Genomic DNA, 25775 nt, shown 5'->3' on the forward strand with positions numbered 1-25775 from the left:
AGAGGAAATGGTGGGGACCGGCTGCACAGGCGGTTAAATATTTTCAGGGAGGGCTTATTTTCTGAGGGAGGGGCTTATTTTAGCGCATGCGCTCAAAAGCCCGATTGGGCTTATTATCAGGGGAGGTCTTACTTTCGGAGAAACAGGGTATTATTTAACAATCGAATAATATTCTTGTGGGAAATGATTTAAATCAGGGGTCCACAAACTCCGGTCCGTGGCATGTCAGAAACCAGTTCACGCAAACAAGTGAAGCTTCACCCACGGAACACAAAACCACGCCCCCTCAGTTCCGCAGAATAATTCTTTCTCTAAGGAACCCCAAAAGTTGGGGGCCTCCGACTTAAATAGAACTAAGCCTTCTAAGGAACGGAGGATTGATGAAAGTTGCAAACGGACACTAGTGTCAGCATTCCAGAAAACCCCAACTCTGAGTAAAGACGCGGAAGCAAACATTTTCCAAAGTTCTCTTTACTGGAATAGGTAAAATGGCACATCTGGGAAAACCTTCAGTACATCAAAAAACCCCAAACCATCCCCTCACTGCTCAGTCGATCACATGCTCCAATCGACGTCCGTCCCATCTCGACTCAGCACTCCGACCACTCTTTCTCCAGATGCCGGATCGCTCTGACCTTGACCGACAGGAAGAATGCTATTATGTCTACAAACAACCCCTCTACTAAGTCTCCCCTCCTACTTTCCCACACAGGAGAAGGTGGCAGCATGGAAGCTTCCGGCCTAATATGGCTTCCAAAGCTGACAACTAGAGGGAACCAAAGGACCAAGAGTTAAAATGACTAAGCCAGCTCAGAATGAAACAACTCACTGCAGGCAACGCACCGTGGACAACTCCTTGTGAGACAATTTGACACGGGAAAATTTAACAAATAATTTAATTATTTAAGATCATTGAAAACTGTTTTCATTTTTGTCATTCGCATTTCATTTTGTTCCTCTTTTGCCATCCTTTCTTTAATGATCCTATTCTACCGTTTCTTCAATGTTAGTGAAACTCTTGCAACGAGTTGGCCACAGCGAGTTGTTCCAGACCCAAGCCAGCGATCACTTTTTTTTTCTTACATTAAAGTGTTGTTTACGTGGACTGAAACATTAAAGCTAAACATCTCTTTCTTGTAGCTGTTTCATGACCCAGGTAGGTAACATTATCAGTGCTAGAAGGGAGTGGGGTTTGGAAGGAGGAGGAGAGGAAGGGAAGTGGAAGTGGAAGGAAGAAGAAGAGGAGGAGGAGGAGGAGGAGGAGAAGGAAGAAGAAGAAGAAGAGAAGAAGAAGAAGAAGAAGAAGAAGAAGAAGAAGAAGAAGAAGAAGAAGAAGAAGAAGAAGAAGAAGAAGAAGAAGAAGAAGAAGAAGAAGAAGAAGAAGAAGAAGAAGAAGAAGAAGGAGGTCGTCAATTTTTCAGGAGGCAACTGGACTTCCTTGGTTTTTCTTTCAAGACGTTTCGCTTCCATTCCTACTCCCACTGTACAATTTGGGATGAAGACCCTTGGAAATGGTGTGGGAGTAGGAATGGATTTCCAGAGGAAAAAATTGCGGACCACAGGAACTATTTGCACCACTCAGGTGACCCTGAGGACACAGATAAACGTCCTGGTGGCCTCAACGACCCTCTAAAAGGATGCAAAGGACCCGCTGTCTGCAAGGAGTATCAATCCTTCCATTCCCCCACTCTCCTGTCAGAGCTGAAGAAGCTTCTTGGATGAGAAGCGAAACGTCTTCAAAAGAAAAAGTAAAATAAGAAAATCCACTTGCGTCCTGAAAAAGCACCATGGGGACAGTCGTGACCTGGATGACTGAGAATCTCTACGAACTTTCTTGCAGATGTTTCACGACTCAGTTAGGTGACATCATGAATGCTAAAAAAAAGGGGAGTTTACAGAGAGGAGGAAGACGAGGGGGAGACTTAGTGCTTTTAGAGCTCGGTTATTTTCTTGCAGGCATTTCACGAGCCAACTAGGCAACATCATCAGTGCTAGCAGAGACTGGGGCTTGCTCTCTGTTTATATACTAATGCCTTCAGAGGTGGGTTCTAAATTTTTTTACTACTGGTTTTGTGGGCGTGGCTTATTTTGTGGGCGTGGTTTGATGGTCATGTGACAATTCTATTGGATTTAGCAGAGGTACTGGTCTACCAGCCTTTTAACTGCTTGCAGAGCTGTACCAGTCTACCCATTTGTTCTTGGAGCATTCCGGTCTACCCATTTGTTTTTGGAGGCACCGGTCTACCCATTTGTTTTTCGAGCACACTGGTCTACCACCACACTGCCTTTTAACACTGATCAGCTGTAGGGCGGCCCTTTGAAGCCCCGCGGCAAGAGTTTAAACAGTTGTTTTCCTTCTAGCCGATCAGCTGGGACTTGGGAGGCAGCAAATAGATTGGGGGCGGGGCCAAATAAAAGGTAAGAATAACATGGGGGTGGGCGGGGTGGTGGGGTGGGCGGGGGGATGGGTGGGAGGGCCCAGATCCCAAACAAAGAGAACCGGTTCGGTGACATCATATCGTCACCGCTACTGGCTCGGCCAAACTGGGCTGAACCGGGAGGAACCCACCACTGAATGTCTTGTCCTGTCAATGTTGATGGAAGCGTTCTTGGTGGATCCTTGATTAGGCTGTCTAATGATGGCTATATAAGAATGGCTTACAGTCTAATCCAGTGGTGGGTTTCATATTTTGTTACTACCGGTTCAGTCCGGTTCTATAGAACCGGTAATAAAACCGGCGGGAGCCTCCGCCAACCCGCCACGACGTCATCATGGGTAATCTGCTCATGCGCAGAAGCTTCTGCGCACGAGCAAAGCGAGCCCGCGAGCCCATTCCCGTTGCGAACCGGTAGTAAAGGTAAGTAGAACCCACCCCTGGTCGGCGGTTGATGGGAGACCTGCGGAGGGAAAATGATTCATTTCGTTGGGACACTAACACCATTATTTTTCAATGGGTCAAACACAAATATTTGACCTATTTCCATTCTACCCAGCTTCATGTAGGTGAGAACCTGTTTTCCAGTATAATAAAATCAGCTAAGTGCGTAGGGAAAAAAACTGAAGAAGAAGAACAGGAAGTCTTCTCCATATAACATCAAAATGGGAGCCTACCATACCCATTATCTTCCAGACTTTTGAATAGTTCAAATCCCTGCAATATCTCCAAATTACCTTTGTTGTGACTCCGGCTCCCGAGCCTGTCCTCACGGAGGAAGATGACTCTGAAAGTGATGGGGAGGAACTGACAAGGCCTCCCTCTCCAGGACCCTCCTTTCTGGCAATGCCTCAGGTTCCAGCTGAAGGCCAGGAGGAAAGCATGTTGGGGCACCCACTAATAGGGAGTGATGAAGATCAATCTTGGATTGATCCCAGGCAGCGTCGGAGGGAGAGGCGTGTGCAGCAAAGGAAGAGGGATTTCTGAGTCACTGAGCCATGCCCCACAGGGGATAAAAGTGGGTGGATTTACTCTGCAGGCTCTGTGACGGACAAACACTGCATATCGTGAGCTTCGGATGGGATATTTTTCGGAATTAAGGCTTGGACTTTGTGAATGACTTCTGTCTACTCTTTGAACTCTTGGTTGCCCCAGCAACAGACTACAGATACGCTGACTCCTGTTTCTAGAGGTGATAAGAAACTTGGCAGGCATTCGGAAAGTAGCTGCCAGAATTTTCATCTGCCAAAGGGATTCAGGTCGGCTTGTAAAAATAAATTACCGTAGACGTCTTTTTCTCGTGTGTCTGCCTATGTGAGGTGGGGGGGACAGAACAACTTTTTTTGGCTGTTCAAACATCTAGGGATGGGGCGTCCAGCTGGATTTTTGTGGCTCGGATATGCCAACCCTTCCTTTAAGTGGGTGCCATATTGGGCGGGGGGGGGATTTTGAGGAGCCGTCCTCCCTTCACCCCTAACGAGCTGTCATTGTCACCGATGCAAATGAAGTTCCTCTTTCTTCAGAATTTGTGTTCCTGTTCCTGTCATTCCAAGAAACGTTGATCTGACAGTTGTCATCTCCAGGATGGGTGGGGAGGAGACTGGGCCACGGGGTGGGGCTGGCCTGGGAGAACGATGGTCTTATAAGCAGGGAAAGTCCGACACGTATTATAGTCTCCATACTTGAGGACCGAAGCGCATCCTGCAGAAGGTTGATTGCCATCATGGCCGCATACAATGTGCGGGTGGCGACGGGCAACAATTGCGATTCGGGTACCTTGGATTTAATTTCCCTCACCTTGGTGGGCACTGAAGGCGAGAGTCCGAAAACCAATCTGGACGCCCGGAGTCGTCGTTTCTGCCGAGGCATGGTGAGTTGACGGATCCTACCCTAGATGCCTTCAAAAGTTAGACCTTCTCCCTTTGTACCTTGGAGGGCTGCAGGGAGGGAAGGAGAGAGGGAGAGAAGGGGAGGGTATTCTATTCTATTCTATTCTATTCTATTCTATTCTATTCTATTCTATTCTATTCTATTCTATTCTATTCTATTCTATTCTATTCTATTCCATTCCATTCCACTCCACTCCACTCCACTCCACTCCACTCCACTCCACTCCATATTTTCTATTCTATTCTATTCTATTCTATTCTATTCTATTCTATTCTATTCTATTCTATTCTATTCTATTCTATTCTATTCTATTCTATTCTATTCTATTCCATTCCATTCCATTCCATTCCATTCCATTCCATTCCACTCCACTCCACTGGCCTTGGCCTATTCCTTGCAACAGCACGCTTAATTGAAGAATTCCAACAGATTCCTCCCACGTTAATCTTGCAAGCCTCTGCATGCCTACTCAGCAGTAAATTAAACTCCCTGGAACTCCCTGATCGATTGCAAAAGATGGCTCTGCTTTTTCCATTCTGCCTCTGGGTAGATCTGGTGGTGGCCCCTCTCCTGCAGAAGAAGTCAAGGCGGCTTCGGAGATCCTTGCCAGCCACCGTTGGGGAGGGATCTCCCAGGGATCCAGTTTGTGACTTCACCATTGCTGGCCTCCTGGTTTGCGCGGGCCGAAAGGTGGATTTGTAATCCGGCTAAAATCGAACGTAGGTAGACTTGGAAATGAGTCAGTGGGGACATGATGTGGACAGGTCCTTTAACCGTGGTTGGGGAGAGTATTTTGGTGGCCAAGTTAACAAGACGTGGTCTGTCTTTCTTTCTTTCTTTCTTTCTTTCTTTCTTTCTTTCTTTCTTTCTTTCTTTCTTTCTTTCTTTCTTTCTTTCTTTCTTTCTTTCTTTCTTTCTTTCTTTCTTTCTTTCTTCACTTCTGAAGTGAAGCTGAATTATGACCAAAAGTCGGTTTCTGCCGATCATTTCCACGTTGCGAAATTTGGCTCTTCTCGCCTTGGAGGAGGCGGACTTGCAAACGGTGTTTGCTTTGCCTTGTTGGAAAAAACAGTCTTTTGAATGTTTGTGTTTGTTCCTGATTGCACAACACTGTGGGGTTCCAACACAAAGGTTGTATGTGCTTCCAAACGGGAGGTTTTTAAGAAGAGACCGAACAAGCATTTATCTGAAATGATATAATGTCTTCTCTTTGAACAGGGGGTCGGACTACAAGACCTCCAAGGCAGAGGTGCTATTCAGCAGGTTCTAACAGGTTCGGGAGAACCTGTAGCGGAAATTTTGAGTAGTTCGGAGAACCGGCAAATACCACCTCTGGCTGGCCCCGGAGTGGGGTGGATATGGGGATTTTGCAATATCTTTCCCCCAGGAGACGAGAGGGAATGGGGATTTTGTGGTATCCTTCCCCTGGAGTCGGGAGGGAATGGGGATTTTGCAGTATCCTTCCCCTGGAGTCAGGAGGGAATGGGGATTTTGCAGTATCCTTCCCCTGGAGTCGGGAGGGAATGGGGATTTTTGCAGTATCCTTCCCCTGGAGTGGGGAGGGAATGGGGATTTTGCAGTATTCTTCACCTGGAGTGGGGAGAGAATGGGGATTTTGCAGTATCTTTCCCCTGGAGTTGGGAGGGAATGGGGATTTTTGCAGTATCCTACCCCTGGAGTGGGGAGGGAATGGGAATTTTGCAATATCCTTCCCCCAGGAGTGGGGAGGGAATGGGGATTTTTGTAGTATCCTTCCCCTGGAGTCGGGAGGGAATGGGGATTTTGCAGTATCCTTCCCCTGGAGTCAGGAGGGAATGGGGATTTTGCAGTAGTTTTCCCCTGGAGTCGGGAGGGAATGGGGATTTTGCAGTATCCTACTCCTGGAGTGGGGCGGGAATGGGGATTTTGCAGTATCCTTCCCCTGGAGTGGGGGAGGGAATGGGGATTTTGCAGTATCCTTCCCTTGGAGTGGGGAGGGAATGGGGATTTTTGCAGTATCCTTCCCCTGGAGTTGGGAGGGAATGGGGATTTTGCAGTATCCTTCCCTTGGAGTGGGGTGGGAATGGAGATTTTGCAATATCCTTCCCCTAGGAGACGGGAGGGAATGGGGATTTTTGCAGTATCCTTTCCCTGGAGTGGGGAGGAAATGGGGATTTTGCAGTATCCTACTCCTGGAGTGGGAAGAGAATGGGGATTTTGCAGTATCCTTCCCCTGGAGTGGGAAGAGAATGGGGATTTTGCAGTATCTTTCCCCTGGAGTCGGGAGGGAATGGGGATTTTGCAGTATCCTTCCCCTAGAGTGGGGAGGGAATGGGGGTTTTGCAATATCCTTCCCCTGGAGTGGGGAGGGAATGGGGATTTTGCAATATCCTTCCCCTGGAGTGGGAAGAGAATGGGGATTTTGCAGTTTCTTTCCCCTGGAGTCGGGAGGGAATGGGGATTTTGCAGTATCCTTCCCCCAGGAGTGGGGAGGGAATGGGGATTTTTGTAGTATCCTTCCCCTGGAGTCCGGAGGGAATGGGGATTTTGCAGTAGTTTTCCCCTGGAGTCGGGAGGGAATGGGGATTTTGCAGTATCCTACTCCTGGAGTGGGGAGGGAATGGGGATTTTGCAGTATCCTTCCCCTGGAGTGGGGGAGGGAATGGGGATTTTGCAGTATCCTTCCCCTAGAGTGGGGAGGGAATGGGGATTTTGCAATATCCTTCCCCCAGGAGTGGGGAGGGAATGGGGATTTTTGTAGTATCCTTCCCCTGGAGTCCGGAGGGAATGGGGATTTTGCAGTAGTTTTCCCCTGGAGTCGGGAGGGAATGGGGATTTTGCAGTATCCTACTCCTGGAGTGGGGAGGGAATGGGGATTTTGCAGTATCCTTCCCCTGGAGTGGGGGAGGGAATGGGGATTTTGCAGTATCCTTCCCTTGGAGTGGGGAGGGAATGGAGATTTTGCAATATCCTTCCCCCAGGAGCCGGGAGGGAATGGGGATTTTTGCAGTATCCTTCCCCTGGAGTTGGGAGGGAATGGGGATTTTGCAGTATCCTTCCCTTGGAGTGGGGTGGGAATGGAGATTTTGCAATATCCTTCCCCTAGGAGACGGGAGGGAATGGGGATTTTTGCAGTATCCTTCCCCTGGAGTGGGGAGGGATGGGGATTTTGCAGTATCCTTACCCTGGAGTGGGGGAGGGAATGGGGATTTTGCAGTATCCTACTCCTGGAGTGGGGAGGGAATGGGGATTTTGCAGTATCCTTCCCCTGGAGTGGGGAGGGAATGGGGATTTTTGCAGTATCCTTCCCGTGGAGTGGGGAGGGAATGGGGATTTTGCAGTATCCTTCCCCTGGAGTCGGGAGGGAATGGGGATTTTTGCAGTATCCTTCCCCTGGAGTGGGGAGGGAATGGGGATTTTGCAGTATCCTTCCCCTGGAGTGGGGAGGGAATGGGGATTTTTGCAGTATCCTTCCCCTGGAGTGGGGAGGGAATGGGGATTTTGCAGTATCCTTTCCGTGCCATGCCCACCAAGCTACGCCCACCAAGGCACACCACGCCCACCAAGGCACGCCCACAGAACTGGTACTTAAAAAAAAATTGAATTCCACCACTGCTCCTTCCAACTCTGTTATTCTAAAAGTGTGAGAAATTTGGGAGTTGAAGTCCACTCTTCTTAAAGCTTCCAGAGTTGGAAAACACTTCCAAAATAATTGAAGGATACATCACCCGCCCCTTAATTTCTCCTCACCACAACCAAAATTGGTGGTTTCCCCTCCCACATCCAAATTTTCCAGGCTTAGCAGAGAATGGAAGGGTGAGTAGAACCGGCAAGAAAGTCCTCTACAGAACCTGTTGAGGTTCTTCAGACTTATGAAGCTCTCTTTTATTTTCCACGGTGCCTTTCTGGATGTTTCTATCAATGGCAGGAGACCGAATACAAAATCACTTGTGAACACCACCTAGGAGAGATCATTCTCCTCCGTCTCCAAAAAGAGGCTTTGAGCAAAGATAAATCAGACAGCTGGTATTGTAATTTTGTCGTGGTGACGTCGGCTGAGGAGGTGTCCTACAACTTCCCTTGCTACCAGTGGATAGAGGACTCCGGGCCACTAGAGCTCAGAGAAGGAACTGGTAAGTAGGTCTACTCAAGGGGAAGAGGGGAAGTTGCCACCTTCAGGTTCCCATCTACACTCAGCAAAGGTAATCCTTGCCGTATGGCCGCCATTGAGCCCAACATTTCTGTGGCTAAACAAGACATTTGTTCAGTGAGGTCGGCTCCATTTTATGACCTCTCTTGCCTGGATTCTCTAAGCGAATCTGTCAGGGTAATGATTTCAGCTCCATCGAGCTTCACGAAAACCTAGGCAGACAAACCGCTCTTGAGAAGGTCTTTAGACCGGAACCATCTTGTACGGACGGGGGAGAGAGAGAGGTGCCTCAGAAGACTAAAGAGGAACAGGCAAGTTCCTCGAACAGTCGGAGGCAGCTCTTTGACCCAGTGGTGGGGGAGGTGGCCATTATGTCCGCTACAAGCTGGGGCAATCAGACTAAGAGATGTGCAGGAGCAGAGACTTGAACAGAGTATTGTTACCGGGTGAGTAATTGGCCAACTCACAGGTCCAGGATCTACTCTGAGGGATCTCTTTAGGAGGCAGCTGGTTCCTCTGGCTAACCTCCGACTTGGTTGCTCTCCCCGCAGCGAAGACACCAGCCATGGATCACCTGCCGAGGTTACAACAACATCGGAAGGAAGAGCTTCAGCAAAAACAGGGTATCTACAGGTGGGTGCAATTTAGGGGCTGCCCTGAGGTATCCACGGGGAAGGGGACTGGTCCCCCCAAAAATCAAGATTGAAACTCTCAACACTGTAAGAAAGAGTTGGCATTCTTGGCCATGGTCGCCATATTGACTTTTTTGACCAACAAGGGGCCCTCGGACACTGCTAGTTTGAATCCCGGATCTCAGAAAAGCAAGGAAGGCTTCCCTTTGTGTATGCGTGGCGTATCTAATGTCCGATGACATAAAAATGGCCTTCCCAGATTCTGATTTAGAATTAGAATTATAATTCTTTATTGGCCAAGTGTGATTGGATGCACAAGGAATTTGTCGTCGGTGCATAAGCTCTCAGTCTACATAAAAGCTACAAGTGATCAATCACGATCATAGTCCTCATAAATACCGTGTTTTCCCAAAATAGGATCTACCCCGAAAATAAGCCCTAGCCCAATTTACACACATGCACCTAATATAAGCCCTACCCCAAAGTGAGCCCTAGTGAAGGGGGTTGAACGTGGCCAGCATAGCAGGCAACAAGCATGCATGGGCCAATGCATGGTGTCTGGGGGCAGCCTGCACAGCACAGGTGAGTTGAGTATCTGTGCAAGCAGCAGGAGGAAGCAGAGACATGGGGGGAGGGGTGGAGGCAGGCGATCAGGACATGCTGTGTGGGCCACGGGAAAACCGAGTGGTGGTGGACCGAAGCGGCGGGCAGCTGTGGGTAGCTCATCTTCGCGCAGCGACATTGGCAGCAGACATATTGTGTCCTGTTGTCCGCTGGCCCCTCCAGCAGCTGGATCAGATGAGGAGGTGGTGTGGGAGTCAGCATCAAGGCAACCTGAGAGCTCCGAGGGGGAAGAGGGAATGGAGCTGTCAGAGAGAGAGAGACAGAGGTGGAGGCTGGGCCGCCTGTCAGCCCTCAGATGGACAGTCAACAGCCCCCAGGTCTGGAGGTGGCTGATGAGGAGGAGGAGGAACAGCTGGGCCCAGTGTCTGATGCGCAGATGCTCAGAAAGCAGAGGAGAGGAGAGCAGTGGAAATCTATGGGTCGGTCCTCGGGACAGAAGAGCCACTGCTGCTAGTGAAGCCCCACCCTAGCTCTGGGGATAAAAGGCAGGGGGTGGAGATGAATAGATGTGGCAGACAACTAATTATCTCCCTGCCGGGCGGACTTGTTAGCCTGCGGTGAGAGAGAAACTTTTTGCCGGGGCTGCTGGCGCTCCTAATAAAGGAATAATTGCTTCAGCTGTAGAGGGTTTGTCGTGTTTGGAGAGCTGGGTCAGAACAAGACAGAAGCAGAGGCGCGGGGGAAGGCAGGCGAACCGGACGTGCCATGTGGGCCATGGGAAAGCTGAGCGACAGTGAGCCAGAGTAGCGGCTGGCCGCAGGAGGGTCATCTTCAAGTCTCTTGTTTTGTGTCGGAATCGCCTGCCTTCCGCTCCGCGTGACGGGATTGCCTGCCTTCCGCTCCATGCCTTCTGCTCTGCGCCGACAAAGGGATCGGCAGGCTGCAGCTGCTGTCAAATTCCGTCGGTCCTTGCATGCTTGCTGACTCTTGTGTGCACGCCAGGAGGTGGGGCGCCCAGCTGGGCCGATCATTCTGAAATTGTGTTTCTCCGAAAATAAGACCTAGTGCCATGATGGTGAACCTGTGGCACGCGTAGCCATATCGGTGGGCATGCGAGCTCAGCTCTGGTGCGCATGCACGCTCTGGCCAGCTGATTTTCAGGCCTTCTGGGCCCACCGGAAGTAGGGAAACAGACTGTTTCCTACCTCCGGAGGACCTGGGGGGTGGTGGTGGTGGTGGGGAAGTCCCGTTTTTCACTTTCCCCAGGTTCCAGAGCCTTTGTAGGAGCCCGGGAGGGCAAAAACGGCTTTCCCCACCACCCCTTGGAGGCTCTCCGGAGGACGGAAATGGCCCGTTTGCCAACTTCCAGTGGGATTTTTTGGCACGCGATGGCAAAAATGTTAGCTATCACTGACCTAGTGTGTTGTGGCTCCATTACCTGAGCCTTTGTCATCGGCAGGAGAGGACTCTGAGAGTGAAGGAGAGGAGTTGGCAAGGCCTCCCTCTCCAGGACCCTCCTCTCTGGCAATGCCTTCGGTGTCCGCCGAAGGGCAAGAGATAGGGCCGGGGCCAAGCACGTCCAAGCAGCCACAGATGGTCAGTGATGAGGGTAATGAGTCTTGGCTGGATCCACGCCAGAGTCGCAGAGATACGCGCGTGCAACAGAAGAAAAGGCGTGCCCGAGATTAGGCTGAGTCACTGGACCACACCCCACAAGGTATAAAAGGGAGCGTGGTGGCCAGTCAAACCTTGTGACGAACAAAGCTGAAAGCTTCCATGCCATTCTGCATTGCCGGACTTTTGTTATAGACTTTGCTGGATTATCTCTGGACTTGATTGACTCTGTAATTATTGAGCTGTTTCTTTTGATGTACCAGATGTGGGGAGAAGTTATCTCTCCTCTTCGTAAGTAATAAACTCTTGGTAGGCAGCCACTAGGTTGTTGCCAAGTTCCGTTATCATAAAGAAAAGGATTTTGCCGGCTGGTTTGGTCTTTAACTCTTGAACGTCTGTTGGTGTGTGTGCGTGTGGGACGGGGACAGAACATAGTACTTATTTTGGGACCCAAAAGGAAATAAGACCAGGTCTTATTTTCAGGGAAACACGGGTACATTCAACATGAATCTTAAGATACAACACTCAGTGATCGTCGGAGGATACTAAATAAGCAATCAGCAAAAATCATATACCGTGTTTCCCCGAAAATAAGACCCTGTCTTATATTTTTTTTGAACCCTGAAATAAGCGCTTGGCCTTATTGCCATGCGCTCAAAAGCCCGATTGGGCTTATTATCAGGGGACGTCTTATTTTGGGGGGAAACAGGATACTAGGGAACTAAATAAAACAATATAAATCGTAAAGATACAAGCAACAAAGCTATAGTCGTAAGTCGAAAAGGAGATAGGTAATAGGGAGGATGAAAAGAATAATAGTAATACAGTCTTTGGAAATAGTTTGACGATTAGTATGACAATTAGTTGTTTAGCAGAGCGATGGCATTCGGGAAAAAAATCTGTCCTTGTGTTCTGTTGTGTTCTGTTGTTGTGCTAGTTGTTCTGGTGTGCCCTGCTCTATAGCATCGTTTTAAGGGTAGAAGCTGAAACAATTTTATGTCCAGGATGTGAGGGGTCTGTAGATAGTTACATAGCCTACTTTAACCTACTTGTAAACAGGGATTTATAAATCTTATACATTTGGGATTGGTTAAGATTTATCAGATTTATCCTGCTTGTAAGCAGCGAAATCGGAGGTGCCATTTTCCGAAATATTTTTCAGGCGGAAAAAAAATATTCTTCCTTTGGGTGATTGTGTTTGCCCAGAATCCCCCCCCTTTCTTATTGCGGTATAGTTGGGTTTTTTTTCATGTCGCAGCTCCAAGATACTCTAAAAGAAAAAAACCTTAACAGTTGACACAAGAGGAAAAATGTTCCGAAAAAGAACTTTTTAAGGAAAGAAATGGGAAAATAATCTGTTGTGACCTAGGCTTCCTCATTACAATGCACAATTAGTTCCCCCCAAAAACCTATTGTCAGGTTTTCAGGCTGTCTTCAAATAAATTGCATTGCAAACAAAGTCTTTTATAAAACAAATTTCCGTTTTATTAAGCACAGTACTTTTTACACTGACTCGTTGCAGCCGGCACTGACGTGCTGCCCCAAAACCCCTCCTCTTCCTTCCCCCACTCCTCTGCATTCATTGGCCATCTTCCCAATCATTCACCCCTAATCTACTGCTCCAATTCAAAGAATTTCCCCCCTCCCATCCATCTCCTAGGGGACATTATCTCCAGGGGAAATAAGTAGGTGAAAGGCAACCGTCCCGTTGCAGATGCCTGCATTCTCCTTCTTATGTCAGCACTAGGATAAATGCATCTTGACGTGCTGACACCTATTTTATTGTAACAGCTGAGAATTACCTTCATTCCCAGCTGAGTCCCAATTAGTTGCCAAAGAAGTCCTTCGGAAGAAGTCCTTTGGGATAATCACCAACCTTCATCTTCTTTGACACCCTGCCAAAGGCCTTACTTGGCAAAGCCCCACGAAGTTCAGAAACAAACAAGAGATGCCGACTGGAAACAGAGTTAGCAACGTTGCTTTCCTGCAAAAAGGCCCAAGTGCCTTTGTTTCTCTTTTAAGCCTTATGGGAGGGGCCAATCATCACCTGGTTTTACTCCTGAGTCGTCCCTTTTGCTTTAGCCGCTCTTGCCTTTTGGCAGCTGTGCGCATGCACGCACTAGGAACAGGCTCCTCCTGTTCCTCTGCCTCTCTGCTGTCCGACTCTGGGGGCTCCGGAGTCTGTGCATCACTCCCAGATGGCCCCGGCCCCATCTCTGCCTCCGACACAGAGCCCTCGTCTGGGCCTTCCCCAGACTCCAGGACTGGCCCATGTTCCTCCCCAGCCTCCTCACTGTCTGACTCCGCTGTCAGCTCCGCAGGCTGCACAACATAATCTCAGAAAAATCTCTTGTGAAATGTTAGTTCTACAGAGAGGCGTCCAAATAACACCGCTCAAAACACCTTAATTGTGCCATCAAAGGTTGTATGTTAAAACGGGGCAGGGCAAGATGGCCACCATCTTGATTTTTTGCCCTACTCCTTGGAATCCTCTGGTTCTCCATAACAACTAACATTGGCTGCTTTAGGTGGAAGGAGTTTGCTCCGGGAGTGCCGTACTGCCTGGACGTCAAGACGATGGAGGAGCTGGAGACCAACGTCAAATTTTCCTGCATCAAAGCGGCCATCTTCCAGGAAAACGCAAAACGCAAGTAGGTTTCGTGAAGGATTCAAAAGAACCTCGCTCGTTTTCGATGTCTAACGAACTTTATTTTGAAATGAAGGTATTTTAAACTGATTGTCTTGTCTGGTTGGGCGTGGCTTATTTTGTGGGCATGGCTTGATGGTCATGTGACAATTCTTTAGGATTTAGCAGAGGTACTGGTCTACCAGGCTTTTAATTGCTTGCAGAGCTGTACTGGTCTACTCATTAGTTTTTGGAGGCACCGGTCTACTCATTTGTTTTTGGAGGCACCGGTCTACTCATTTGTTTTTGGAGGCATCGGTCTACTCATTTGTTTTTGGAGGCACCGGTCTACTCATTCGTTTTTGGAGGCACCGGTCTACTCATTCATTTTTGGAGGCACCGGTCTACTCATTCGTTTTTGGAGGCACCGGTCTATTCATTCGTTTTTGGAGGCACCGGTCTATTCATTCGTTTTTGGAGGCACCTGTCTACTCATTCGTTTTTGGAGGCACCGGTCTACTCATTCGTTTTTGGAGGCACCGGTCTACTCATTCGTTTTTGGAGGCACCGGTCTACCACCACACTGGCTTTTAACACTGATCAGCTGTAGGGCGGCCCTTTGAAGCCCCGCGGCAAGAGTTTAAACAGTTGTTTTCCTTCTAGCCGATCAGCTGGGACTCGGGAGGCAGCAATAGATTGGGGGTGGGACCAAATAAAAGGTAAGAATAATGCGGATGGGGGGCGGTGGGCCCAGCTCCCGAACAAAGAGACTGGTTCGGTGACGTCATATTGTCACCGCTACCGGCTCGGCCGAACCGGGCCGAACCGGGAGGAACCCACCATTGGTTCGGGGGCACCGAAAAACCTTGGTCTGTCTAAGCAAGGACGGTCTTTAGGGGTATCAATAGAAGAGAATATTTGTAGCTCAGGGTTGAGCTGTGGTGGTACTTGGTGGTCTCTGAACTTGGGACATTCCCTACAGACGCTTCTTGACCCAACTAGGGAATGTCATCAGTGCTAGAAGGGAGTGGGGTTTGCAAGGAGGAGGAGGGGGGAGGAGGAGGACTCCAGGGGCCTTGGTGATCTTTGAACTTAGTGGTTTCCCTGTAGACGTTTCAGGACCCGATTAGGAAACATCACCAGTAGTAGAGCGAGGGGGGTTTGCAAGGAGGAGGAGGAGGAAGGGGAAGAGGAGGAGGAGTAGGAGTAGGTAACCTCATCAGGTACCGTAGGAGGCATGTCTGACCTACCCAATCCTGCTTTTCTATTTGTCTCAGAGCGGTGGAACTCAAGCTGAAGGGCTATTCGGATCGCCAAGAATCCTGGGAGAACCTGGAGGACATCAAGAAGGTTTTCTGGTTTAACAAGACCGAGATGTCAGGTAATGACAACGGGATGCTCATTAGAAGTGGCACCTGACAGATCCTCCTTCTGCTAATTTCTAATGAAGAGAAGGACTAGGGGGGACATGACGGCGGCCTTCCAATATTTGAGGGTCTGTCACAGAGCAGAAGGGGTCAACTTTTCTCCAAAGCACCTGAAGGTAGGAGAAGAAGCAACGGATGGAAACAAATCAAGGAGAGAACCAACCTGGAATTAACGAGAAACTTCCTGACAGTGAGGGCAATTAATCAGTGGAAGAAGCTTGCCACCAGATGTTGTGGATCTGGTGGCATCACGGGAGGTTATCCCCAAAAAAAAATTGGACAACCATTTGTCTGAATTGCAAAAGGGTTTCCTGCATGAGCTGAGGGTTGGATGAAGTCCTCTGAGGTCCCTCCCAACTCAGTTACTCTGTATTCCTTGTTCCAGAACATGTCACGGAATACTGGAAGAGGGACGAATTCTTCGCCTATCAATTCTTAAATGGGCTGAACCCAACCGTCATCCGGTTATGTACCAAGATCCCGTCTAATTTTCCCGTGACCCAAGAGATGGTCGCCAGATCGCTGGGTGACTCCACCACCCTGAAGGAGGAGCTGAATGTAAGGACGGTGGTACTTCATGCTTTCAGGGGACCTTCTTGGGAGACACACACACACAAACACACACACACACACACACACACAGTCTTCCTGGAAAGGAAGCCATTTGATCGCCCTACTTCTCCTCACTTCCATGTCTGAGTTTCTTCTTCTTGGTTCTCCCCAGAAGCAAAGGATCTTCCTGGTGGACTACCACATCTTGGAAGGCCTTTCTCCAGGGTTGAATAATGGACGTCTTCAGCATATAGCAGCTCCATTGTGTTTGCTACACTTGTCCTCTGAAGGACATCTCATGCCCCTGGCCATCCAGGTAAGATGTCTCTCATCCATCCATCCATCCATCCATCCATCCATCCATCCATCCATCATCCATCCAGTCATCCATCCATCCATCCATCCATCCATCCGGTCATTCAATCATCCATCTGCCCATCCATCCATCCATCCATCCATCCAGTCATTCAAGCATCCATCCCTCCATCCCTCCATCCCTCCATCCATCCATCCATCCATCCATCCATCCATCCATCCATCCATCCAGTCATTCAATCATCCATCCATCCATCCATCCATCCATCCATCCATCCATTCATCCAGTCATTCAGTAATCCATCTGTCCATCCATCCATCCATCCATCTATCCATCCATCCATCCAGTCATCCATCCAGTCATTCAATCATCCATCCATCCATCCATCCATCCATCCATCCATCCATCCATCCATCCATCCACCCAATAGATTGACTTCTGTTCTTTTTCCCAGCTCAGCCAGTCTTCCCCATCTCCCATCTTCCTGCCCAACGATCCGGAATGGGACTGGATCCTGGCCAAGACCTGGGTGCGCAATTCGGACTTCCACATCCACCAGGCGCTCACCCACCTGCTCCGGACGCACCTGCTGGCGGAAGTGTTCACCATGGCGACTCTCCGCCAACTTCCGATGTGCCATCCTCTCTACAAGGTAGGCCTTCATTTTTCAACCCTGGTAGAAATCATGGGCTTTGGTCCAACTCTTGGTTCATTCGAGCCACCTTCCAGGCCATCCCATAATTTTCAGGGGTTGGTATGGCTTTGAGAAGATGAGAAGATATTAGTGAAGAAAATGCTTCTTCTCTTGATCTTTTCTTTGGTAGCTTCTGATCCCTCACACCCGCTTCACTCTTCACATCAACACCTTGGCAAGGACTCTTCTGGCTGCCAAAGGCGGAGTCTTCGATAGGGTAAGGTGGTCTTCAGTTCATCAGAGGAGATGGGTTTTCGGGGATGTCCATGGGATGTCCACCTGACAACTGGGGTTCCCTCTTCCTCTTCTCTTTCTCCTTCTAGGTAACTGGCATTGGGTTTGAGGTCTTCATGATGTCCATGGGATGTCCTTCTGACAACTGGGGTTCCCTCTTCCTCTTCTCCTTCTAGGCAACTGGCATTGGGTTTGATGTCTTCATGGTGTCCATAAGATGTCCATCTGACAACTGGGCTTCTTGTTCTTGTTCTCCTTCTAGGCAACTGGCACTGGGTTTGAGGGTTTGGTCCAGCTGCTGCAGAAGGGGATGGCGTCCACCACATATTCCTCCCTTTGTCTCCCAGAAGACATCAAGGCTCGTGGAATGTCTTCCTTGCCCAACTATCACTACAGAGATGATGGCCTGAAGATCTGGGCAGCTGTAGAGAGGTCAGTCAAGGGGGATTCTGGTTGGGCACTTTCCCTGGTCTATCAGGTCTATCCCTCAGGAGCCTTGCAGCTCTGAGAACTGAAGCTTGTTGTCTGAAGGCTACTGTTGAGGTGCTTCACTTGGAGGTTTCTTTCACCCGTGTCTCTGATCTCCTCTGGGTTTGAACCTTGTCCTCCCCTCACCTACCCACATGGCTTTGTGGTGCTCTCTTAGTGTGGTTATTTCCTTGCAAATGTTTCATGACCCAACTAGGTAACATCATCAATGTTAGAAGAGAATGGGGTTTGCAGAGTAGAGGAGAAAGAGAAAAGGAAGAGGAAAAGGAAGAAAAAGAGGAGGAGGAGGAGGAGGAGGAAGAGGAGGAGGAGGATAGCAGCTGGAGGATTGTAGAGCCTTATGTGCTCTCTGAGCTTGGTTGTTTTCTTGCAGATGTTTCATGACCCAAGAAGGTAACGCCATTATTGGGATATTGTCTACTGCTTGATCGTTGGCGTAGAATTAATCTTGGCATTAAACTCTGATTATCTGAATGTTGATTGCTGGTGAGGAGATGAAACTCCTCCTCCTGCTCCTCCTGCTCCTCCTCCTCTCCCTCCCCTTCTCATTACTCCTGTCCACAAGCCACATTTCCTTCTAGCACTGATGACGTTCCCTAGTCCGTCTCCTTCTCCTTGTCCTTGTCCTTGTCCTTGTCCTTGTCCTTCTCCATCTCCTTCTCCTTCTCCTTCTCCTTCTCCTTCTCCGTCTCCGTCTCCGTCTCCTTCTCCTTCTCCGTCTCCGTCTCCGTCTCCGTCTCCGTCTCCTTCTCCTTCTCCTTCTCCATCTCCTTGTCCTTGTCCTTCTCCATCTCCTTTTCCGTCTCCATCTCCTTCTCCTTCTCCTTCTCCATCTCCTTGTCCTTGTCCTTGTCCTTCTCCTTGTCCTTCTCCTTTTCCGTCTCCATCTCCATCTCCTTCTCCTTCTCCTTCTCCGTCTCCTTGTCCTTGTCCTTGTCCTTGTCCTTGTCCTTGTCCTTGTCCTCCTCCTCCACCTCCTCCTCCTCCTCCTCCTCCTCCTCCTCCTCCTCCTTCTTCTCCTCCTCCTCCTCCTCTCTACTCTGCAAACCCCACTCCCTTCTAGCACTGATGATGTTATCTAGTTGGGTCACGAAACATCTTCAAGAAAACAACCAAGCTCACCAAGGACCCCACAGTCTACCTTCCCCTCCTTCTCCTTCTCCTTCTCCTTCTCCTTCTCCTTCTCCTTCTCCTTCTCCTTCTCCTTCTCCTTCTCCTTCTCCTTCTCCTTCTCCTTCTCCTTCTCCTTCTCCTTCTCCTTCTATTCTCCTCCTCCTCTTCTCTACTGTGCAAACCCCACTCCCTTCTATCACTGATGATGTTATCTAGTTGGGTCACGAAACATCTGGAAAAAAACAACAACCAAGGTTCAGAGAGCACTAAGGACCTCCCCTATTGTTATTGGGTTGGATGTTGAAGGATTTTGGAATCCTTGATCTTCTGCAGGCCAGGTGTCAGAGTGTGTGACTGCTATTAGGAGACAACCAGGAGCAAAACACAACACACAGAGGATTCTGCAAAGAATACCGGACACAAGGAGAGAGAATACGCCCTCTCCGGGCTGAAATTTATAAACACCTCTTAAAGGGGTAAAAGACTTGCGTGGACCCCGTTCAGAGTCTTAAAGAGACTCTGATTCACTCTCATTGCAGCAGTCTTACCCGATTCATTCTCATTGCACCAATGCTGATTCATTCTCATTGCATCAGCCTCACATTCTCTTTAACTTCGGCTTCCTCCATTTATCTTGTTGTTCCTTAGGCAATGACCTTGACCATATCTTTTGGTAATTATGGGGTTCATTCCCAATCCTAACCTTGACACCAAGATTGGAGGATCTTAAATCATTCCTGCAGAATTCATGTTTCCTCTTTGGTTCTCCTTCTCAGCTTCGTCTCCAGCATGGTTGATTTATATTATAAGGCGGATTGTTCCATCCAGAAAGATCGTGAGCTGCAGGGCTGGATCTACGAGATTTTTCAGAAAGGTTTCCTGGCTCGGAAAACTTCCGGTAAGGACCAGGCATTTCTCATTGAGCGTCTGGTGCCACTATAAATTCTGAGTAGTTGCAGCGTTTGTTTAACATTTCACCTGCTTTAGCTGTCCTTATTGTCAAGGTTCCAACAGATGCTCTAATTAACTCATGAGTCTCGAGCCAAGTTTCAAAACAAATCCAGTTATTTATTAGGAGCAACATGTCGGCATCTACTCCAATAAGGTCTACTCTGCCACATGTAATTTACGGCTCAACTTTAACCCAGTTTCCCCCCTTCTCTCAGTCTGTGTCATAAATCACATTCTCCAATGAGGCACTCTTGCGGGCTGTAGAAACACGCCTCACAAACCGGCTTTGGTAACCTGAGATCCAATGTGGGGAAGAAGGTATGCGTGGAATGTGCTCCCCGCTTGCTGCCCATGGCAACTCGGGAGCAGACTAGAAATGCTTTGCGAGTTGACACTTATATACCTTACTGGACGATTGTTATTGATAATTGATGCGTATTTCTCGTTTTCTTTTCCCAGGCATCCCTTCTTCATTCAGCACCGTGAAAGAAGTCAAAAAATTCCTGACCATGGTGATTTATACCTGCTCAGCCCAGCATGCTGCTGTGAACAGTGGACAGGTAGTAAGAGCGCATGTCTTGGCGAGTTGCTAAACCCAATCAATCAGAACAGAGCTGGAAGGAGCCCTTGAAGGTCTTCTAATCTAGCTCCTTGCTCAAGTAGGAGAACCTATACCATTTTCGGACAGCTGGCTGTCCAGCCTCTTCTTAAAAACCTCCAATGAGGGAGCACCCACGACTTCTAGTGGCAAGCTGTTCCACTGGTGAATTGTTCTCACTGTCGGGAAATTTCTCCTGCTAGGTTGCTTCTCTCCGTGATTAGTTTCCGTCCATTGTTTCTTGTCCTGCCTTCCGATGCTTTCGAGTTCATTGAGGGCAACATCAGGGTTGTGTTTGACCTCGGGGGGGGGATGGGGGGGCGTGGCCAGCTTGACATCACTCGTGTTGGGGGCACCTGTGGTGGCCAAGTGCTAAGGCAGAACTTCCCTCAGACCGTCCCTCCCTCTCATTATAACCTTCCTTCCTTTGCAACCTTCCTTCCTTCTTTCCTTCCTTCCTTCCTTCCTTCCTTTGCATCCTTCCTTCCTTTGCATCCTTCCTTCCTTCCTTTGCATCCCTCCCTCCTTCCTTCCTTCCTTTGCATCCTTCCTTCCTTTGCATCCTTCCTTCCTTCTTTCCTTCCTTTGCATCCCTCCCTCCTTCCTTCCTTCCTTTGCATCCTTCCTTCCTTTGCATCCTTCCTTCCTTCTTTCCTTCCTTTGCATCCTTCCTTCCTTTGCATCCTTCCTTCTTTCCTTCCTTTGCATCCTTCCTTCCTTCTTTCCTTCCTTTGCATCCTTCCTTCCTTTCTTCGCATCCTTCCTTCCTTCGCATCCTTCCTTCCTTCCTTTGCATCCTTCCTTCCTTCTTTCCTTCCTTTGCATCCTTCCTTCCTTCCTTCCTTCGCATCCTTCCTTCCTTTCTTCGCATCCTTCCTTCCTTCGCATCCTTCCTTCCTTCCTTTATCCTTCCTTCCTTCTTTCCTTCCTTTGCATCCTTCCTTCCTTCCTTCCTTTGCATCCTTCCTTCCTTCCTTCCTTCCTTCTTTCCTTCCTTTGCATCCTTCCTTCTTTCCTTCCTTTGCATCCTTCCTTCCTTCCTTCCTTTGCATCCTTCCTTCCTTCGCATCCTTCCTTCCTTCCCATCCTTCCTTTGCATCCTTCCTTCCTTCTTTCCTTCCTTTGCATCCTTCCTTCCTTCCTTTGCATCCTTCCTTCCTTCCTTTGCATCCTTCCTTCCTTCCTTCCTTCCTTCCTTCCTTCTTCCTTCCTTCCTTCCTTCCTTCCTTCCTTCCTTCCTTCCTTTTCTTCTTTTTCCTTCCCTCTTCCTTCTCCTCTTTCCTTCTTTGCTCTCTTCCCATCTTCCTTTCTTTTTCTTTGCCTTTCCACTTTCCCTTTCTCCTTTCCTGCCCCTTCTTCCACGGTCCAATGGCAAAAGAGGAATCATTTTTCCTTTTGTTTCGCTTATAGTTTGTTTCGCCAGCCCTCTGCCGGCAAAAATGGAGCCGGGGGGGACGGGACGCTGGGATGCTGGGGTGCTGGGATGCTGGCAGAGGACTTCAGGAGGCCGTTGCGGCCAAAAACGGAGCCTGGAAGGGCTACGCATGGTCCTCCTGAGCGCCGTTTTCGCTGGCAGAGGCCCCGCGGATCAGTCCTTCGTTGTCTCCAGGATGGTCCCCGCGGGCCAGGTCTAAGCATTCTGGATCCCACGCATGGGCCTTGACTTTGACGTCCCTGATTTAGCGAGTGAAGTTGCGACAGTGGGTTGATTCTTGGATTGTTGGATTGCAGTTTGAAGTCGGCGCCTGGATGCCGAACTTCCCTTCCTCCATGAGGGAGCCTCCCCCGAAAACCAAAGGCCAGGCGAGTCTGAAGAGCTACAAGGAGACCATTCCAGAGATCAACACGACGGCCAGCATCCTCAGCACTCTGTGGCTTCTCAGTGCCCCGACAGGAGACATGGTGAGTGCATCTACCCTACTGATCTCAAGATCTCCAGAAGATCTCAAGTTGGTCTGAAAACGGTAAGGCTCCACCTCCCTGGTGCTTCATGGACATGGGGTTGACTTCCAGAGTGGTGGAACACCTTGCTAAGGACCCTTAGGGAGATGCTTCCAGGTAGGCCATGCAATGGTCCTCTAAGAAGACTACTAAGAAGGTCTTCTAAGAAGATCTAGGGTCTCTACTTGAATGACAATGACAAGATAAAGACTAAACACTCACGGCAGCTATGAAGCTGGTGGACCCAACCATCTATCTCACTCAACGTTTGGTGCCTGTCCGATCAGGTGAGATGCCTGATGCTGTTCTGCCCAAGCTACGGACCCCAAAGAACGCAGCCCACACAAAGTCCGTTCAAAGTTCTTAGTTTACTAAATAAACCAGTTTTTTTTTTACAACAATGGCTGTTAATTAACTGCATTAACAGCCGCCAAGAATTCAAAGAATCATAACTGAAAGCTTACTGTGGTTGGCAGAATGCCAGGAAGCAATTTGCAGGAAGCTGATACGATAAGCAAGACAAGACACGAAGGTATGTGAACGAAGTTGTTCCCTGCAAATTGCTTCAGTCGGTGTTCCTCCTTAAATAGGCTAAGGGAATGGCCAATTAGCCCCAAGTCTTACTCTCGAGGAGACCTCCTCCTGAGGAGCCACTCCTACCTTTTGGCAGCTCTGCGCGCCCGTGTATCAAGAAGAGGCTCCTCCTCTTCGTCCTCTTCACTTAAGGGAGCTTCTGGAGGTTCTGAAGGCCCTGGCTGAATCCCCGCCTCCGGCACCACATCTTCTCCAGCCTCCTCATTGTTCGACTCGAGTGCCAGCTGCACAGGCTGCTGGCGCAGCACCACACCAGCCTCCTCGCTGTCTGAATCAGCTACTAGCTGCACAGGCCGCTGACAGTTCCACAACAGACGCTAAGCATGACCAATCAGGAATAGGATAAATGGGAACCCCTATCTGATGTGATGGTTGGGTTCTCATCTATAAGCAAGGACGTATTTTAGGAACACACCTCAAAATGAATTCTGAGGAATCTGGAGTTTTACTCCCGGACTTGTCGACCTTCTAGTTTGCAAGGTTGACTGGTCTTCAAGATTGCTCACCACCAGAGGTGGACTTTACATACTGTAGCAACTTGGAAGAAGCATTGCAGTGGTGTGTTGGCCCCGGTTCGGTCTGGTTCTTGCGAACCGGTAGTAAAACCAGTGGGAGGCTCCGCCCACCCGCCCGGACGTCATTATAGATGATCTGTGGGATTCTGGGAGTTGAAGTCCACACGTCTCAAAGTGGCCAGGTTTGGTGACCCCTGCTATCAACGACGGGCAAAGGAAAGGTAGTGGAGATCCTTCACAAGTGGATGACCCAGTGATAAGGCCCGTTAATATGTAACGTGGAGTTGGGTTAGGAAGACATGGGGGATGGGATGTTGGGAAGGGAAGTAGGATAGCTGTCTTGAAGGTTCATCCCAGAATATGGAATATATGGAATATCGAGGTTATAGGAATATCTGGGGAAAAAAATGACTGAATTATAAGAGTAGATAGATCATGGGAGGTTGGGGAACCACCTGTCTGAGATACTTTAGTTTGGAGATGGTCTCCAAAGGTGGTCTCCATGGCCTGAATGGCATTTTTGGTGACTCAAGGAAAGAACTTCATTAGGTGAATAATTTCTCCTCCTCCTCCTCCTCCTTGTCTGTCCCTTTTCCTTCCCTGGCTCTGTCTTCTCCATCCCTTCTTACCCTTCTCCTCCTCAACTATCTTCTCCTCCTTCCCTGTCTACTTTTCCGCCTCCTTGTCTATCTTCTCCATTTCTTTTCCTCCTTCCCCTCCTCACCTGTCTTCTCCCTTCTCCTTTCTTCCTCTTCCTGCTTCCTTCCTCCATCCCATCTCCTTCTCCCCCTTCTTCTTTTTCTCCTCCTCCTCCACCCATCTCCTTTTCCTTCTCCTCCATCCCTTCTTCTTTTCTTTTTCTCTCCTCCTCCTTCTCCATTCCATCTCCATTTCCTTCTCAAACTACTTCTTCTCCTTTTCCTTTTCCTCCATTCCTTCTTCCTTCTTTTCTTCCTTCTCCATCCCTTTTCTTTTTCTTTCTCCTCCTCCTTTTGCTCCTCCTCTTCCATCCCATCTCCTTTTCCTTCTCCATTTCCTCCCTCTGTCCCTTCTTTTCTTCTTCATCTTCCTTCTCCTCCCATCCCTTCTTCTCCTTTTCCCTTCCCCTTCTCCTCCTTCCTCCTCCTCCTTCTCCTCCTCCTCCCTCCTCCTTCTTTCTCCTCCTCCTCCATCCCATCTCCTTTTCCTTCTCTATCTCTTCTATCTCCATCCCTTCATCTTTTCTTTTTCGTCTTCCTTCTCCACCCCATCCCTTCTTCTTCTCCTTTTCCCTTCCCTTCTCTTCCTTCCTCCTCCTCCTCTTCCTTTTTCTCCTCCTCCTCCATCCCATCTCCTTTTCCTTTTCCATCTCCTCCATCCCTTTGTTTCTTTTTCATCTTCCTTCTCCTCCCCATCCCTTCTTCTTCTCTTTTCCCTTCCCTTCTACTACTTCTCCTTCCTCCTTCCTCCTCGTCTTCTCCTCCTTCCTCCCCCTCCATCCCATCCCATCTCCTTTTCCTTCTCCATCTCTTCCCCCTCCATTCCTTCTTTTCTTTTTCGTCTTCCTTCTCCGCCCCCATCCCTTCTTCTTCTCCTTTCCCCTCTCCTTCTCCTTCTTCTCCCTCCCTCCCTCCTCCTACAGATTCCCTTGGGTCAGTACCCCCACCATCATTTCACCGAGAGGGACCCCATCAACCTCATTGCAGCCTTCCAAGCCCACCTGGGCAAGATTTCCAAGGAAATTAAGAAGAGGAATAAATCCCTCGCCAAGAAGTGTCTCATCAAACAGGATGCGCCTCTTCTCGTTGCTTACAAATACCTCGATCCCGCTGAGATAGAGAACAGTGTCAGCATTTGAACGGAAGACTTAAATGGCTCCTTTCTCTGGAAAAATTTAAGCCATCAGAATATTAGCAGGCAGGGAGCTTCAAGTTTCTATATTGTGTTAATGGATACAAAAATGTGTTAGAAAAATATGAGGAAGTTTCACTTCTCATCCGAGAAGCTTCTTCAGTTCTGAAGAACTGATCTCCTTTGCTCTAAAGAACTGAAGATGCTTCTCAGATGAGAAGCGAAACCTCTTCAAAGAAAAAAGTCCAGTTGCCTCTTGAAAAGAAAAAAAAAAACACCTTTGGGTGTTTTTAGAAAGATGCAAGCAAAAGTTGATTAACTGTAAGGAAAATACAGGTAGTCCTCGACTTACGACGACAATCGAGGAGTCAGTCGCCAAGCGTTTAAATTTTGATCCTGCGATCACGGGAAGGCTGCCCCAGTCGTAAGTGTGAAAAACGATCACAATTCCCTTTTTTTTCAGGCTCGTAACTTTTAAATGGTCATTAAACGAACGGTCGTAAGTCGAGAAGTACCTGTATGGCGGTTTGCATGATGCCAGGGCAGCTGACTTATTTTTGTCTTCGGGTTTCTCTGTAACCCATCCTGCTTTCACGCCTCTTTCTTTTTTTAATAGTTTGTGCATTTTCAT

At 48.8% G+C, this 25775-nt stretch overlaps 1 protein-coding gene across 2 annotated transcripts; it reads left to right on the forward strand.

Annotated features, from left to right (window-relative positions):
* Nucleotides 1-4089: 4089 nt before the first annotated feature.
* Nucleotides 4090-25250, forward strand: LOC117671250 (polyunsaturated fatty acid lipoxygenase ALOX15B-like). 2 transcript variants are annotated; one of them, XM_034427075.3, is made up of 14 exons: nucleotides 4090-4305; nucleotides 8233-8437; nucleotides 9006-9087; nucleotides 13793-13915; nucleotides 15168-15271; nucleotides 15703-15875; nucleotides 16042-16185; nucleotides 16640-16837; nucleotides 17010-17096; nucleotides 17376-17545; nucleotides 19492-19613; nucleotides 20126-20226; nucleotides 21996-22166; nucleotides 24936-25250. In XM_034427075.3, exons 1-14 carry the CDS (start codon nucleotides 4159-4161, stop codon nucleotides 25149-25151), a joined length of 2043 nt encoding a protein of 680 aa, XP_034282966.2. In that variant the 5' UTR covers nucleotides 4090-4158; the 3' UTR covers nucleotides 25152-25250. The 2 variants fall into 2 exon arrangements, with proteins under 2 accessions (XP_034282966.2, XP_087747756.1); XM_087891630.1 differs by lacking the exon at nucleotides 4090-4305 and adding an exon at nucleotides 4817-5044.
* Nucleotides 25251-25775: the final 525 nt, after the last annotated feature.

Source organism: Pantherophis guttatus, chromosome 4, assembly GCF_059756535.1.
Source record: "Pantherophis guttatus breed Tessera chromosome 4, ASM5975653v1, whole genome shotgun sequence".
Lineage (NCBI taxonomy): Eukaryota > Metazoa > Chordata > Lepidosauria > Squamata > Colubridae > Pantherophis > Pantherophis guttatus.